This window comes from Musca vetustissima, unplaced genomic scaffold (genome assembly GCF_032173495.1).
Source record: "Musca vetustissima isolate MV318-11 ecotype Yass unplaced genomic scaffold, APGP_CSIRO_Mvet_v1 utg3273, whole genome shotgun sequence".
NCBI lineage: Eukaryota > Metazoa > Arthropoda > Insecta > Diptera > Muscidae > Musca > Musca vetustissima.
The window spans coordinates 568,725-585,042 of NW_026887631.1; the positions used below are offsets into that span (position 1 = coordinate 568,725).

The following is a 16,318-nucleotide window of genomic DNA, read 5'->3' on the forward strand; positions in this document are numbered from 1 at the left end:
GAACTTAAATAGCATAAATATATAACAACTAGTATTGTACTTTGAGTCATTTTTACAGTATCCGAGCCTTGTAGTATTTTGTTGGTTTGTGGGGATCTGTTTGTCTTTGTTCGCTACGTAAAATAATCTAATCAATTATTTTTTAGTGATATTTTACTTTTTCCCTGTCAAACTGCGCTGTGAGCGAGCATAACATGATTTCTTCAGGCATACATATACAGTATGTACGCCAGTTTATTTAATTTTTGGTTTATAACTAAATCGACTCATGAAGGTTTTTGGGATAAATGAATACTTCTCTGGCATTTTTGTGTACCTATTTACGGTACGGTTAGTTAAAATTACTACTTTTGCACGATTTAACTGCAAATTTCAAATACTACTAATAGTGCATTTAAATAGCACCATGACGGGGGAAACGTATTTTTACTTTTGCGATGGACACTTTGTAATCGGAATCGCATGTGATGTTGTCTTTTGTCATTTTAAATGTGTCGATTATTGCGCACCTATTTGGCAGCTTATTTGAATTATAATAGTCATGGTTACGATGTGATAATGAAGTCTTTTAGGTGTTGTTGCGTCCAACGCATATTTTTCGTAAACTTTCCAATTCGCTACGCTTCAAGCGCAATTCGAATACCTTTTGCATAAATGTGTGACAGTCGGTAACAATTTCGTCATGGATTAAAACTTCGCGGAAGAAATTTGCCAATGCGCCTATATCATCTGCTGCTAAAATAGCCGATTTGTGCGTTTTGAACATCGTCAGCGCCACACGGAAAACAATCTGTAAAATTAAGAAACGAATACTTTGCTTTTATCACATAAAATCGTACTTCAGTTGCCACTAACCTTATAGCCTTCAGAAAATACACAGTCCCAAATCCTTAAAACAGTCTCAGCAGGGAGTACTTCGGCAAATATGCAAATAAACCATTTGCTTGCTATTACGGCATATGGCAAACCTAAAAATTGGAAAAAAATTTTATTAAGTTATATTTTATTCTTCCTCTATTTTTATTCTACTAGATTCCATCTATAGTTCAAGTGCAGCCCAGAAATACTGTTCATTTTACCTAGGTTTTCAATGTGTTTATTGACAGCAGGAACTCGACGTATAACCATCTCCTTAAAAACTGCCATGTCTCGCAAAAGATTAGCCATATTCTTGGTATGATATTGTGGTACTATATTTTCCACCATGTGTTTGAGCAACCAAAATGACTTCTCCTCATCTTCGGTGACAATAAGCAGCAAGCCAGCTATATAATTTAAGCCCTGGCAGTAACCCACATCACGATTGTGGTGAGCATAGGCAATTAGAATATTGTATAAACTATCTTTTTTCGTTTCAAAGAAGATATTGTCGGGAAAAGTTCGAGGTAGATCAATTGATATGGAGTCACTAATTTCCTTTTCATGTGGAGCATTTAACAAACTGCGGTAGAGATCAGGCGAATTTGCTTGCAGCTTATAAGCACCAGATATTCGCATCCATACATCGGGACGAAATGGACCTACGGAAAATAATATTTATTATCAATATGCACATTAGACTTAGTCAATGTAGTTACCGGGAATTCCTTTCCTTATGTAGCGCTTAATTTTTGAATTTATATTACTGAGATCAACATTTTCCTCTAATATTTCCTCCCACCGTTTACGCCGCTTAGCCAGCGTTTTTAGATAGTTTGACATAAACTGCTCATACGCCTTATAATCGAAATTCTCTGGGCGTTTGAAGCCATATTCATCCACATCGCTGTAATACAAAATAAGCATTTGTGATCAGCGCATAAAGTCCGGAAATTTTACAACAACTAAGAAAGCTACTAGGTAATGTACCGTATTAGAATACGACCACTCGTGTGGGTATTACTAAACCGCTAAGAATAAATACATACAATACCACGAACTATGTACGTTTAAGATATGAACACATACGCACGTTCGCGTTGCTAGAATATTAATCAATTTTCGAACATAAAGTATGACAAATTTTGGATTGCAGTAACAACCAACCTGTAAACTCACCTGAACTTCGATGATACCTGTGTGGTTGCAACGGCCATTTCGTTTAGTGACAATTTCAAAAAACAGTTAATCTATTCCCACTTTGATAAACGAAATTTCTTAGATAACAATAAGACGTATATAGCTTCTCAGGATGGGCGGCAGGCAATAGACTTAAAATGCAAACATTATTACTAGTACTGGAAGCAAAATGTAACAGGCGGTATCACGTCTAAAAACTGATCTGAAACAAAAGTAATAAAAAGTCGTATTCCTTCTATAGACTTAGTCCGCACGTACAACTTACATTGACTTCATATGTTTGCTTCCAATTAAGGTTTGCAAGAACTTTTTTGTGGGAGTATTTGGTACTCTTCGAGCGCGTTGGATTTAAGGTGGGTTGATATCGATTTCTTCTTCGTATACTTACGTGCCAATCTTTACATTAACATTTTCGCTTGTTCATTCTGGCTATGTACTTTTGAGTCCGCAACAAATTACTGATACCCAATGGATTTCGAAATATTGGCATGTTCCAAATACACCGAGTTTAGCTGTTCAAGTTAAATAAAATTTTCTCATTTTCCATCGCTAAATGTTCTCCAGCCATTTGACATTTGATGTTGTCATACTATTTCCAGAGTCAGAGGTGGCGTAAACCGTCTGCTTATTGACGCCGTTTACAATTATACGAACAGCTGATTACAAATATTTAACATAAGTTGTGTTCCGGAACCGGCAGTACCTGCAGTATCATAATCAATGGTTAGCTTCCAGTTCGTCTTCGGAGGGCTAACAAGGACACAATTTAAAAAAACATAAAATGGTGATTTGTTAAGCCTTCGCTTAACTAACACGTGTTTCAATAATCAAATTAGACGAAATTCTTCGTATACGAAATAACCTATCAAGTCTTACAGCCTGTTTTTATAAAATTCTAAACGAACGAATTCGAGTGACTGACGACCAAACTCCTTGGTTTTGAAAAATATGTCATTTATTTTTGTTTTGAATCAAGAAACATTTTTTTACATAAATAAAGGTTTGGTAGTAATTCGTTCGAATTGTTTCGTTTCGAATTTTACAAAAACATGCTGTTAGTGGGCCTACACAAAATATCAACTTATTGAAGCTGAACTAGATTTTTTACATTAAAGAACCAAAAAAAAAGGTTACAAATTTTTAGCCTTGACTACGCATGATGCATAGTATTATACCTTCTATACTAAATAGTAAGTAGACTAGTTAGGGGAGGAGTAAAGCGGAAAAAATGTTTAGCATTCTTTGAGTTAAAAGTATTTTCAATTTTCTTACGCTTTTCATTTACTAAACATAATAATGGTAAATTCCATGGCATATATGAGGCATAGTATTCAAAACAGTACACGTAAACAGTAGAGACAGATTTTTTCAGTCGGTAACTATGCCCGACCTTGAAGTAACGTTATTTCTTACGCAAAAAAACACCGATATTTTGTATATATGAATAACTACACTTTAGTTTCGTATATAAAGGCCGGCTTGTACGTTGTTTACACATACCGGCGTCAAGGTCTCACCGACTCTGTTGTTTTCTCCATTAATTTTGACAGAAAGCGGCAGCATTTCTTATTCCATTATGCAATTGTGAGTAAAGATAAACTATAATTCAATTTTTATCATTTGACTTTTGTTATTATTGTTGTTTTATAATTTCCCTTTGTCTAGATATTTATAGACTTTTGGCCGGCATCGGATTTGATATTTGTGATCGTCACGTTAGAAAATGTTCCGCAAATTGACAGTAGTACCAACAATTTTCGCTGCTGTGGCTGTTCAGCAAGCTTCCGAACCAGCCAAGCAGCAGGAGGAGAAACCCCATTACAACTGTAAGCCTAGCGAGCTGCCTTTGTACGCTCCTCTGCATTCCTTTGATGCGTAAGTCCATCCTGTTTTTTATGTGAAGTAGGAGAAGTAAAAAAGCATAACTATTTACAGGCCCAAGAGAAAACCACATCCACCAAAGGATTCGGAGCTTCGTAGTGCCATTGAGAGTGGTGTTTGTGCTGTCCGTACTGAAATTCAAGCTGGCTATAAAGCCTTAGAAAAACAAACGGACACTGTAAACGATTACATTAATACAGCAAAGGAACACACACAGTCCACCATCGATTACTTGAACCAACCACATAATGTTATGCCACGTACTGGAGCCATAGCTATGGGCGGCTTATCCGGTTTCATTTTTGCTGCTAGAGGTGGCTTTATTAAGAAGGTAGTATATACCACCGTTGGTGCTGGAGCAATTGCTTCTTTGTGTTATCCTCGCCAAGCTGAGCAATTCGCAAAGGACGCTCTCTTCGAAGCTCGCAAGGGCTATGCTATTGCCTACAATTTCGTAAAGGGTGTTAAGCCGGGCGAGGAAGTGCCAGTAGAGCCCATTAGCAAATTCCCTACCACTTTGGAAGATGTGAAGTTTATGGTATTCGATTTATACGACGAAGCCAAAGAGGCTTTATTCCCTAAAAACAAATAGTTCATCTACCATCACTCCTGCCGAGAACGATATTTGTGATTGATTCGTCAATCGAATACGTAAATTGTGTGTGCGTATGCAAAAACGAAACGTAAAATTACATAGTCAAAAAAAGATAAATGAAACGAGAATAAAATTCCAAAATTGTAAAGATACCTCAACATTGAATATCCTGCAAATGTTTTTTCTTTATTTCGAGCATACAAATTGAATCAGCGTCGGTATGTTTTTAAAATATTCAATAAACCCCTTTGATGATGACAGTGGCATATAATCATAACCATCGTTCCAACCACATACCCACATTTTATATCAACTGGAACATTTCGAAATTTCTATGGAAACTTCAAAAAAACATAGGCATATATATTTACATAGGTAAGAATAGCACTTTGTTTATTCCATTCTAACTTCACTTAAGACTTGATATTTATATTTTATTTCAAATGTTGAACTGCAACACGATCAGTTTATATTTTGTTATATACTCACGGGAAACCCGAATGTCCATTTCAGCAAATAAAGGCTAAAACATGGTGTTAAACACGAAAAATATAAATCTATTGAATAGTTTTTTTTTAAATATGTTTTTAACCACTGAGGTCCATAAATTACAGAGTATATATTTGCCATATAAAAATTGGAACTAAATATATTTTTCTTATTTATATTATTGACCAATTTTTAATTCTATTATTGATATTTTTGTTGGGTTGTTTTGGTCAGATTAGATGAAAATAAAAGGAGTTTTATTTCATATTTTGCTCGGCGTTTCGTTGGTTTTTTCCAAATTTTTTAAGAGCTGTTTTTATTGATTTTAATTATTTTCCATTTTGTTTATTATTTGCTTAAATTAAAAAGCGAGGCTCCGCAACATTAATATAATAAACATTTTTAGGATATTGCAACTGAAAACTGAAGCTTAGTATTATCTTTTTTAATAAATAAATATTTTAAATTTTCAAAATAGATTTTTGCAAATAGGTTTTTTTATATTTTCGGATTAGAACATGGGGGTCGAATTACATTAAATCAGATGTTACCGTCAAATATTAGTTGTAACTAAACATGGACCGATATTGTGAACTCCAGTTGAAATATTTTCATATAAACTATGGATAGCTACCATGGTAGTAGTTTCTGATAAAATCAGCAAGTCTTGTCAGTTTGGGGTAGTGTAGTAATTCATAAGAATATCATACATCAATGTTAATTCAATATACATATGTATGTGTTTGTACATTTACATACAAATCATCTTTTCGTTATGATTTTTTTTTATTAATTTTTGTAAAGTTCAATGATTAATGATCGAATCAAGTCAAATGTCACAATAAATTCCATTTCAAAAATTACTTTCGATAGACCATACCACTCTGTCTGACAAGTTATGAGAAAGTGAAATTTTCAACTGAGCGAACCACGGCACAGCAATGTCGACTAATAGATTGAATTGAATAGATTAGCACAATAAGGAACAAGTTTAACTATACACAAGCTATCTTTATTGTGTGCAAAACATTAATTGCTAAGGTGATTCTGACTTCTTAGTTCCCATTTTGGTTTTTTATTTCTGTCTGTGTTGTAGAAATTTAATTGTTTGATGTTAGTAGCCTAGGGTCAAATGGGAAATGAGTAATAAACTGAATGGCTTAATGAACGATATTTCTATCATTGTATAAAGAAGTGGACCTAATTGTCGTTATAAATTATTTATACACCACCTTTAAGATGAAGATCGAGCAAAACAAATATTAAAATATATTAGTTTTTGATTTCTTTTTAATTTAGGATTTGTGGTCAGTCAGTGTTCCTAATGATTGTAAAGAATGTTTATATGAACATTCTACCAATTAAAATTATTACATATAAAATACCAGCGGACACGGCAACCTTGTATAGGCCTTGCGTACAAGGTAGAATAACTCGAGATGAGTAACAAAAAATCAACTCTGTAGGTAGTGGCTTCTTCTATCACATATAAAATAAATATACGCAAAGGTTATTTGTATTCTTCCTTAGATCATGTAAAAGGGGGGTACACAGACAGACTTATTATAAGCAAATAACAATTTTTCAATAATTGTTGGCAATTTATTTGTAAAATAATGAAATATAATTGTACTACCCAAAGTTTATTCATGTATGTGTGACACACAAGAATATTAAAATCAAGGCCTATATAAGGTCGGCAAGTAAGCACAGGTGATTATAAAGTTTGCTGTCAAATCATATTTTGAAACCTATACATATATACACAATTATGTTAGACGTCAAAACGAAAATATTAATACTTTGTCAACATTCAATTAAATTTCAATTTATATCGTTTTTGTGAAGCACATTTGGACCAAGGCCTATATAAGGTCGTCCAGTAAGCGAATTCATCGAAAAAACTTTAGTTTAACGTCAACTTTTTTGCCGAGGCGAAAACTAATTGTTTCGCCTTTAAATAAAAAACACAGCCAAAACACAACACAATTTATAATTTGTACGATAATTTAATTGAAAATCTTCTTTAAACTCTTGAAATAGTCCAAATGTGCTTTACGAAGGCGATATAAATTGTATGTTGACAAAATATTAATATTTTCCTTTTGACGTCTAACATAATTTTGTATGTATAGGTTTCAAAATATGATTTGACAACAAACTTTATACTAACTTGTGCTTACTGGCCGACCTTAAGGGCCCCATACACTATACATCCGTACCCCATGCCGTACAGCATTTATAATTGTATTTTTTGAAAGTTTATGTGTGACACACACAATGCATGAAGAAAATCAAAATAGTTGTGTACAAGATTGTACGCTTTAAAAAAAGCGTACAATTTTGTACACGAATATTCTGTTTGGAATAAAAATATTTTTTGTTTATTTATTCTACAAAAAATAAATTTGACAGCCAATGAAGACTTTGAATAAACCTTGGTACCACCCATTAAAATAATTCGGGCGCACACAGCAAAAAGTTAAAATACTCATGGTTGGCAATCATTCGTTCTATGTGGGTTTTTTCTCATTTTTGCAGTACATACATTGTTAAAATTAACACAAATTGTTTGTAGCCTATAATATAAAATTTTCTTTTTAGTAACCTATAATATAAAATTTTCTTACAAAACAACGTCAGTAGCTAAAAGAAATTCACTCTTTAATTTTCTTTGGGCAAGACAGTATTTATTTTTTTAATTTCATATTTTTTCTATAATTTATTGTTAATATTTATATTTGCAATGACTTTTTCTATGATAAATATTTACAATATGATTTTAGGCATAATTTAGTCAACATACATGCACTCACTCGGCTGCAACACCTAAACATGCAAACTAAACATATTTGATAATGGTTACTAATGAGTGTGTGGTTGTAATTTAGGCTAGCTACAACTTATACAATAATAAAAAATCACACATTAGATAATAAATTAAAGTACACTAAACTGTTACGAAGTTGGGTTAAAAGTATATCTCAAAGAGGTTTCCATACAACTACAAAAACAAATAATTAACAAATTTATTAAACATTAAATATATACATTGGTGCATCGGGCGCTTAGAGCCCGAAATCGTAGAACGGGAATGGCGCAAACACATTGTCCGCCTGCCCGTTGGCCAATCACGTCACATTCTCCATAATCCAAGGAACAAATTTCGAAATTCTGGTGCAGACACCGGGCAAGTTAGCTTCGGCACAGCCAATACCCCACGATATGATGCCGGCTAAGAAGTAATGACCATTTTGTGATTTGACCTAGAGCAACAAAAGAGAAGACCAAAATGAGATATGCATTTCGGAGACTCGTGTTTGTAAAAACTAACCTGTAAAGGACCACCAGAATCACCTTGGCAGGAGTCTTGGCCTCCATTCTCATAACCTGCACACAAGAAAATTTCCGGTATGAATTCCTGGCGACCAGCCCTCAAGAACATACTCTTGCAATTGTCATTGCTAACAATCGGCACTGAAACCTAAAGTTATAAACAAAAATACCATTGTAAATAAAAACAATAAAATACAGAGAACGGAATATTGTATGGCGCCCTGACTTCCACCTGACCATTTTGTTTGCGGTAATACTTAATTGGTTAGATGTGTAAATGGTTGATATTCCACAATATTAATTGCAGCAAAATAAAAATTGTTCAGTGTAATAAATCAATGCATTATTTGGTAAAAAAAAAACACAAACATTCGATGTGTATCTCTTGGTTTTCAAACGACCATTAAATATACAATTGTTGTTTTTTATGAGAAAGATTGTAAATAGTGGTTGGTAATGCTACAAATTAAAGCTTTATTTCAAATAAGTATATATACCTCTTGCAGAACTGATGGCAAAGTACCACCCTCGCTTAAACGTCCCCAGCCCGTCACTGTGGCATTCATACCGATTAACAGGCTATCTGTTTCCGGCAAACATATGGGACTAACATGTGGGGCGAATTCTAATGGCTGTTCCATTTTCACCAAGGCCAAATCATATTCGTATGTAAAGAAGTTATACTGCGGGTGCACAATTTTCTTCGACACTCCCCTCTCAATGTAGGGCAACTGTTCCTGGACATGTGCAAAGTCATATTCACCCACCCGTATTCGTATCTGCGAGATCAAGAGGCTGAAAGAAATAAACACCACACACGCACACACTTTACTTACTAATCACTCAGAAATGACTATTAATTTTTAGATTAGATTAATTTTTTTAACTGATCATCTATTGACCGGAGAATGTACTTACTCATCGACACAATGACCGGCTGTGGCAATCCAGTTTTCATTGATTAGAGCTCCACCACAGCGGTGCGTACTTGAAAAGCCAAAGAAAGAGGTACGACGTACAGACACCTGCCAAGGCCACCGGCCAAAGGCAGCACTTTTACCGCCAACAATACGCGTTTCCGGCCGCGTTAAAACAGGAATTCCACATTCTACATTAAAAGGGGAATGGTGGTTTATTAAAAATAGGCCGCTGGGTTGAGGGACAATGACCAGTCGAACTTACCACTGCGAGCTGCCGACACGGTTTTTATGACGTCGCCACCATCAACGGAATTATCACCGATTTCGTTCGTTTCAATGGCGCTAATATTGTTGGGGGACAGTGTGTGCGGGGCTGATGACGTTGACGATGCAATGGAGCTTGTCGTTGTGTATGGCCGTGAAGATGATGTTGGTCGCTGTGTTGTTGTTTTGGTGGGTAAAACACCTGCTGTCGTTGTCGTCTCTGGCTTCTTTGTATTGACTGTCGTTGTTGTTGTGGCTGCTGACGATGAGGGCCTCGAGGATGATGTGATGATGGGCGTTGTAACCGCTGTCGTTGCTGCCGAACTAGTTGAGGTTGGTTTGGCATAGGTGAAACTAGATGCTGGTGCTGTTGTCGGTTTGCTATTTTGTCCCACAAACTGCAGCGGGAGAAATAGAAAATGCAAAAAAGATGTTCAAAATGAAATAAAGAAACTCACAGAAACATCAGTGATGATGTTATTTTGACATAATGATGTAGTCTAATGGCTCCCGCCCAACAATTGCACTGTCTGCAAATGTGTTTAGCCATGCAAAGAATACATTTTTCATTTGGTTACCCTCCGTCCAATTTGTGAGTCATTTTCTTGAATATCGCTGCCCTAACACAAGTTTCAACATTCGATAAACAGCTAGTATGTAAGTTAACGTTTTAACCCACCCACAACATGAAGAAGTAAATGTATGTATGAAATGAATCGGTCCAGATCCTATATCCCCTGATTGTATTTTGCATGGAGTTTGCAATCGGAGCAATAGTTCAATTCAAATCATGGATTAATTTCTGAGAAAGTATTTGGACTACTTAGTGAACTCTGTAAAATTAAATAGATTGAAAAAAGTGTGTATGACTGAGGTCACACAATTTGCATAACTTGTGTGCACTGACTCATAGCCGTGTGCGGCAATATAATTGTTCGGCATTAACTAACATTAAATCAAGGGCATAGGTGTATTATCTGCACTGAAAATTACCCGCCAGGCGGCAGACATGGAAATGGGAAAATGTAATGTTAACTGACTGAATAAAAAATAGTCCATGGTTCGATTTGCCTTTCCAGTACTGCACGAGAAGGGCTTTGGTCGTCTTCGGTCAAATGCCACTCCCAAGCCTAGCCAATCTTTCATCAGGTATTTTCAAACAATAAAATGTCCCTCCAGGCGGCAGATACATTATGAACAACGCGGTTAAAGGCCTGGCTTATTACAGCATCATGCGACCATGATTCGCCTTCCTTTTACTACACCATCGACCGACATACTCTACGGGCAAAAGAATTAAAAAACACACAATGTTACCTGGGGCTTTGTTTTGTTTGTCGTTGACGGTGCTGTTGACGACGGCTTTAGAGCTGTGGTAGCTATGCTTGTCGTGGTGGTTTTCCATGTGGTGGTAGATGATAATGTGGGAGCATTTGTTGTTGGCTTTCTGGTTGAATATGATCCATAGGATGGCGATGTATAGGACAATTGCGTTTGGGTAGTGTGCCAATCTGGTGGTGTGGGCATTGTGGGCTTTTTACTTGGTTTCGGAGGTTTCGGTCGAAATGTACCCGGTTTATCCCAGGCCGGAGGCCTTGGTTTGGTTATGAAATTTGGTTCCGTTGTCAGGTGCCAATGTTGTTGGTGGTTGACTAGAACACCAAAAAGGAGAAGAAGAAGATGATGATGTAAAATAAATATAGTGTTGAATACTTGAAAATACTTACTTGTTGAAGCCGATGATATACTGGCCGAGGATTGTAGATCCCCCAGTACAGCGTTCGATGTCCAGATCAATGTAGGATTGTCTGTTGTGGTGGATGTGACCGGTGCTGTGGTAGTGCTGTATGAAGGCTTTGACTGTTGCGGTTTCACAAGTGGACCCTGATGGTGGGGACCAGATGGTCTAATAACCAAAGTTCCGGCTCCATGCGGCCTCTCGATGGTAGTCATGCCACTGAAAGGAAATGTGAATTATCATAGAGTTAGAGGGATAAAATAATAGGGTTTCTTTTGTTGACGTACGTAATACTGGGCTTGTGCGGATGCTGTGGCGGCCTCGGACGATGGTTCATACTCCCCATGCCAATGGGTTTTGTGGGCCGTGTATACGAAAATGTGTTGGGCAACACTATGTTATCCGTATAATTGTGGGCACAACAAGATCCAAACATAAACGAGTCAACACACATGCCCACATGACGGCCTTCAGATTTGATACACTCCCACACAAACATACAGGTGCCCTCTATGCGCCCCACCGAGCATGGCTTCGGGCTGATCTTAAAATTCTGACTACGCAACAAGCTATCGTCCAAGTTGTGCTGCAGCTGTAGGCCATTATAACCAAATGCAGATCCGCCGATGCTGTGTGCTTGGCGATAATCCAGTTCGTCAATTTCGTCCGAATCCAGAAACGGTTGATCCCTCACGCCGTAATTCGTTTGCCCATTGTGACTTCTGAAACCGCTTTCCGGGGCGACATAACCAAATGCGGCGACTGCCGTGGGGAAGTTTGTTAGCCTACACGCTAGAAAATTGACTAATACTATAGCTAATAATACTTCTAGTATTTGGTTAAAGCGATCTCCTGATCGTTCCGACAGTCGTAGGTAACATCTCGTACTGCGTGTTGTACACCTCTGACGTCCGTTTTTACTGCGTCCCGTTACATGGACAACCTGTAGGGTGTCCACTTGGTCGGATGCTGACGCTGGTCCGGCGTTTTGACAATGGACACCTGTATGGGCTTTGACTTTACTCTCACCATCTTGATTGACTAGCCATTGTCGACTATAGCGATTGCTCCTCATCTTCTGAGTGTGTTTGTATCTGAAACGGCAAAAGACAATGAACTATTGCAACAAAGAAGAATTTCGAAAGTAGTAAATTATTTCGGCAAACTACACTGCACCTCACACATACACACACACGAGCACATTCATTGAACACGAGAGTATTGCGTGAGTCCGCACATTATTGGTTGCGTTGTTCATAGTTGTTGCCACCAACTACCGCTGCAAACAAACATCTGCAGCAATTGTGTGCTATATTTTGTCCGCAACGTGCCACTGTGGCGTCGTTTATCAGCGGCAATTTAATGACGACCGCAATCAAGTCATTTCTCGTGCAGTTGTGACTACGATTAATAAATCGCCTCTCTTCTATCCTTTCTTATTGAAGTTCGAGATTTTACTGATACACTGCAAATGTTCACCACAGTTCAGTACTTGATGCGCTTGCACTTGTTGTTGGCGAAGGCAACTGCTTTGTCCACATACAACAAATTATGTTGGTGTAGCATCTGCAACATGTAGTGGAGTTGCCATAATTGCAACTTTTCACTTTTGATTCACAGCACAGCCTACCACAAAACGGAGAATAGACTGATATTTTTTCGCCATACAATGAGCAATTCGAAATCTAATGAAATTTCATTTCTAATGTAGGGAAAATTGAATGTATATTGCTCGCCAATGCTTCCGATTTAATTCTCCCTTTCACAGTTTATGACCGTAAAATTGGGCTTTGTACATACATATATTTTGTAGATCACCAGTAAAAATTAATAAAATAAATGAACTCGGATGCCTTATATCCCTCACACATTCGTAATTCGACTGAGAACGCATTCACAATGCTTTGTGTTGGAAATGAAAGTGAAACTTTGGTTATTTCTGAAGCTATCTATTTGTACATTTTCAAGGACAGCTTTCGCTATATTTTGTTTGTTAGATATTTGCTTTTTGTTTCAAAAATAAGATCGTTCCCACCACATATGTATGTACATGGTAATTTCTCTTCCCAACCACTACCCCACCCCTAATGACTGGGTCATCGATCAATTTATCTTTAGACGCTTCGAAAAAAATTACATCCAAAAGTAATCAATCATTAAGATGTTTGTCTTTATGTTTTAATGACTCCATTTCAGGCGGCAGCAACAACAACATGATCTACAGAAAATTAAAATTATGAAAAAAACCGATGTGAGTAGCTATTTGGATGTTATAAAGAAAACAATGAATATGACCAAAATTGATTGAGGATATTGATTTGAAGTGTTTTTCTCTCCTATTATCGTCCTATTATTTCTCAAGGCTAGCCTAAATTTTTAATAAATTTAGGCAAACCCTAATATACCGAGTACATTTCCCAGTAATCGGATTTACTCGGTTAACAAAAATTAGGAAGACAGTTCGTAAAATGTATAAATTGCTATAATGGCATTCATCTTCAATTACTGTGCACAACTGTGCGTCAATTCACCCATACTCGATTTAAAATGTTGACGATTTTTAACCGGCTGGCAAATGAACACTTGAAGAAGAAAATAAGTTTACAAAATTTTGTTGTTTTGTTGTTTTTTTTTTTTTTTTTTTTTTGTAATTAAAGAAAATTCCTTGTTTTCGATGGCGGGCATGCTTGCCGATGAACGGAACATCCGAATCTCAAAACAATTAGAAAGAGTACATGTCTGGCTCTGGTATGAACTAGGATTATTGACTTTTTTGGCCACTTTTTTGACCGCAAAACAAGCTGGAAACATTGAAGATTTTCCCTGTTTCCATAATAACGTATTAAAATTTAGAATCGATTGGATATATAGTTTTTGAGTTATCGGGCTCGGAAAAACACATTAACATGTTGAGAAACGCTCGCTCTCTCTCTCTCTCTCTGCCACCTGTCGCTTATACAATAAATCACTTATATCATCAAACGTTTTTGAGATTTTCACTTGAAATTTTAATGAGACGTGAGGTTCAAAGGGAAAAAATACAATATCGTTTTTTTTTAAAGAAAAATGTGAAATTTGGTATAATAAACAAATGAATAAAATTGTAATATTTTCACTCAAATTAAACAATATATGGTTCCTAAATCTATGTTTTAAGTTTCAGACAAACACTTTATATATATATATATATATATATAAATATGTCTTCCGCTTTAGTTCTTATAGGAAATGAATCTGAACATACCTTCGAATGAATTACATGAAAAATATTCCATTTATCTTCTTTCACATTTTTGTTATAGACATAAATTGTGCAATTTTATACATTTTAAAATCAAGCAAAATACTTTTCTGTACATATAATTCAATATATCCATGCTGTAGACATTAGATGCTGGCGATTAAAAAAGAAGTGCTAGTGTGTGCGGGATTTCTGCGTACTTCTTTGGTACGGTTTTTGGCCAATATCAGTTTGTTTTAACCGACACATATAATTACAACTTAACCGCCAGCGTAATTGTTTAGTAGCGAACATTCACATCTCGAATCTGAATAGACACACCGTACTGCGTCTTGCCATTTCTCCTCTGTGCGTTATTTCCCCTTCAGTCTGCGTGGCAAACACATTTCATGTATGTCGGTCTGTTTGTATATTTGTCGATTGTGGGTTTCATCGCAACGGCGCTGAGCCAGCATGATGTATCAGTAGCAGGTTGTTCTTTTGTGTGGATTCAGATTGTTATTCTATGGCTCGGTGTTGTAATGCCCCGCTAATGACCATCATTATAAATTCTAAACGCTAAGGGCAATCAGAAGTAGCTCGTCAAAGTGGTCTTTGAAAAAAGGAAACGAAGAAATAACACGTGGACCGGGTATGAGAGGTTACACGCTACAGAATAAATACATAAGATCATCATGTATCATCACTATGTCGGTTTGCTTCGTTTTTGGATGTATAAATACCGAACTGATAAACATTTGATCTTTACCATATTTCAACTGTTTATAGCCTGACCACAAATCCATTTTCTAATTAAAATAGATTAGATGACCAAGAAATGTGGTAATGCTTAAAAATTAAGTTTTCGATAGGAATAGAGTATAAAATAGTAATTCTAATCGCCTAAACGGGAACGGTAAAGGATTTTGATTACACAAAAATTTGCTACAAGAAATATTACACCTGGCTTGTAAAATCGTATAATTAACTGTTCGTGTAATCACACATTTTAAACCGCCACTCAATTGAATTGAGCTTCACTGTTCATCTTTTCAGAAACATATCAAAGGCAACATGCATTTCACTTCCATTTATAACTTTGGATTTAAAAAAAAAAAAAAAACTCAATAAAAATATCAAAACATTTGTATGCGTTACAAGTTCACTGGAATTGTTAGGGGTGGGGTGGTGTGTGGTGTGAAGTGGCTACTTCTCGTATCCATTAACCGAAAAATGGTGTTATGTCGGAATTCACTTACGATGTGGGAACTCATGTTAACAATGTGTGTGCCAGTGCTTGTATGTGTGTGTATGCATGTATGATGATGACTGATCCAGCGATGTGATGGATATAATCAAAGTCCGCAACAGATGACCATAATGGCCGTGATCATTGCTTCCACGGTTGGATGGATGGGGGGATGTGCTTTAAGTGAGTATTTTTGTTAATAGAATGGACATTTTCTATTGATCGACCACGCGTTAATGTGTTTTGTTTTCTCTAGCTTATAAAAAACGCTTTTAGATGCGGACATTTTCCAAGTATGGAGTTGTGATTCCCCACTGCTGTTCCTTATTTGTACGATAAAGTTGATATGTGAGATATGCTTTTCCAACAAACTGGCTTTGGACTAGCGTTCGTAGTTTAGGCAGTGGCAGATTGCTATGTTGGGCAACTAATTGATTATGTTGCAAAATGCGTGGTAAATCAGCTGTAGCTTGCTATTTGGCTCTATGAAGAGGGGATCAACAACCAATTCGGATGATAACTATTATGTATGCAAATCAGTGATTATGTGCGTACACGTATCTTATCA

General features: G+C 36.4%; 3 protein-coding genes across 3 annotated transcripts; 1 reads left to right on the top strand and 2 right to left on the bottom strand.

The window, feature by feature from the left end:
• Nucleotides 1-565: 565 nt before the first annotated feature.
• On the bottom strand, nucleotides 566-1,785 carry LOC133335252 (growth hormone-regulated TBC protein 1-A). Its single transcript, XM_061543543.1, has 4 exons — nucleotides 1,578-1,785; nucleotides 1,080-1,520; nucleotides 856-968; nucleotides 566-790 (listed from the first exon to the last, which is right to left on the bottom strand). The coding sequence occupies exons 1-4, from the start codon at nucleotides 1,783-1,785 to the stop codon at nucleotides 569-571; spliced, it is 984 nt and encodes a 327-aa protein (XP_061399527.1). The 3' UTR covers nucleotides 566-568.
• A 1,992-nt stretch (nucleotides 1,786-3,777) lies between these two features.
• LOC133335253 (MICOS complex subunit MIC27) lies at nucleotides 3,778-4,532 on the top strand. The gene is made up of 2 exons (XM_061543544.1): nucleotides 3,778-3,933; nucleotides 3,994-4,532. The coding sequence occupies exons 1-2, from the start codon at nucleotides 3,782-3,784 to the stop codon at nucleotides 4,529-4,531; spliced, it is 690 nt and encodes a 229-aa protein (XP_061399528.1). The 5' UTR covers nucleotides 3,778-3,781; the 3' UTR covers nucleotide 4,532.
• Nucleotides 4,533-8,152: 3,620 nt separating this feature from the next.
• Nucleotides 8,153-12,162, bottom strand: LOC133335265 (serine proteinase stubble). The gene is made up of 8 exons (XM_061543555.1): nucleotides 12,128-12,162; nucleotides 11,569-12,066; nucleotides 10,861-11,500; nucleotides 9,542-9,965; nucleotides 9,278-9,467; nucleotides 8,857-9,154; nucleotides 8,358-8,507; nucleotides 8,153-8,289 (listed from the first exon to the last, which is right to left on the bottom strand). The coding sequence occupies exons 1-8, from the start codon at nucleotides 12,160-12,162 to the stop codon at nucleotides 8,155-8,157; spliced, it is 2,370 nt and encodes a 789-aa protein (XP_061399539.1). The 3' UTR covers nucleotides 8,153-8,154.
• Between the last annotated feature and the right edge of the window lie 4,156 nt (nucleotides 12,163-16,318).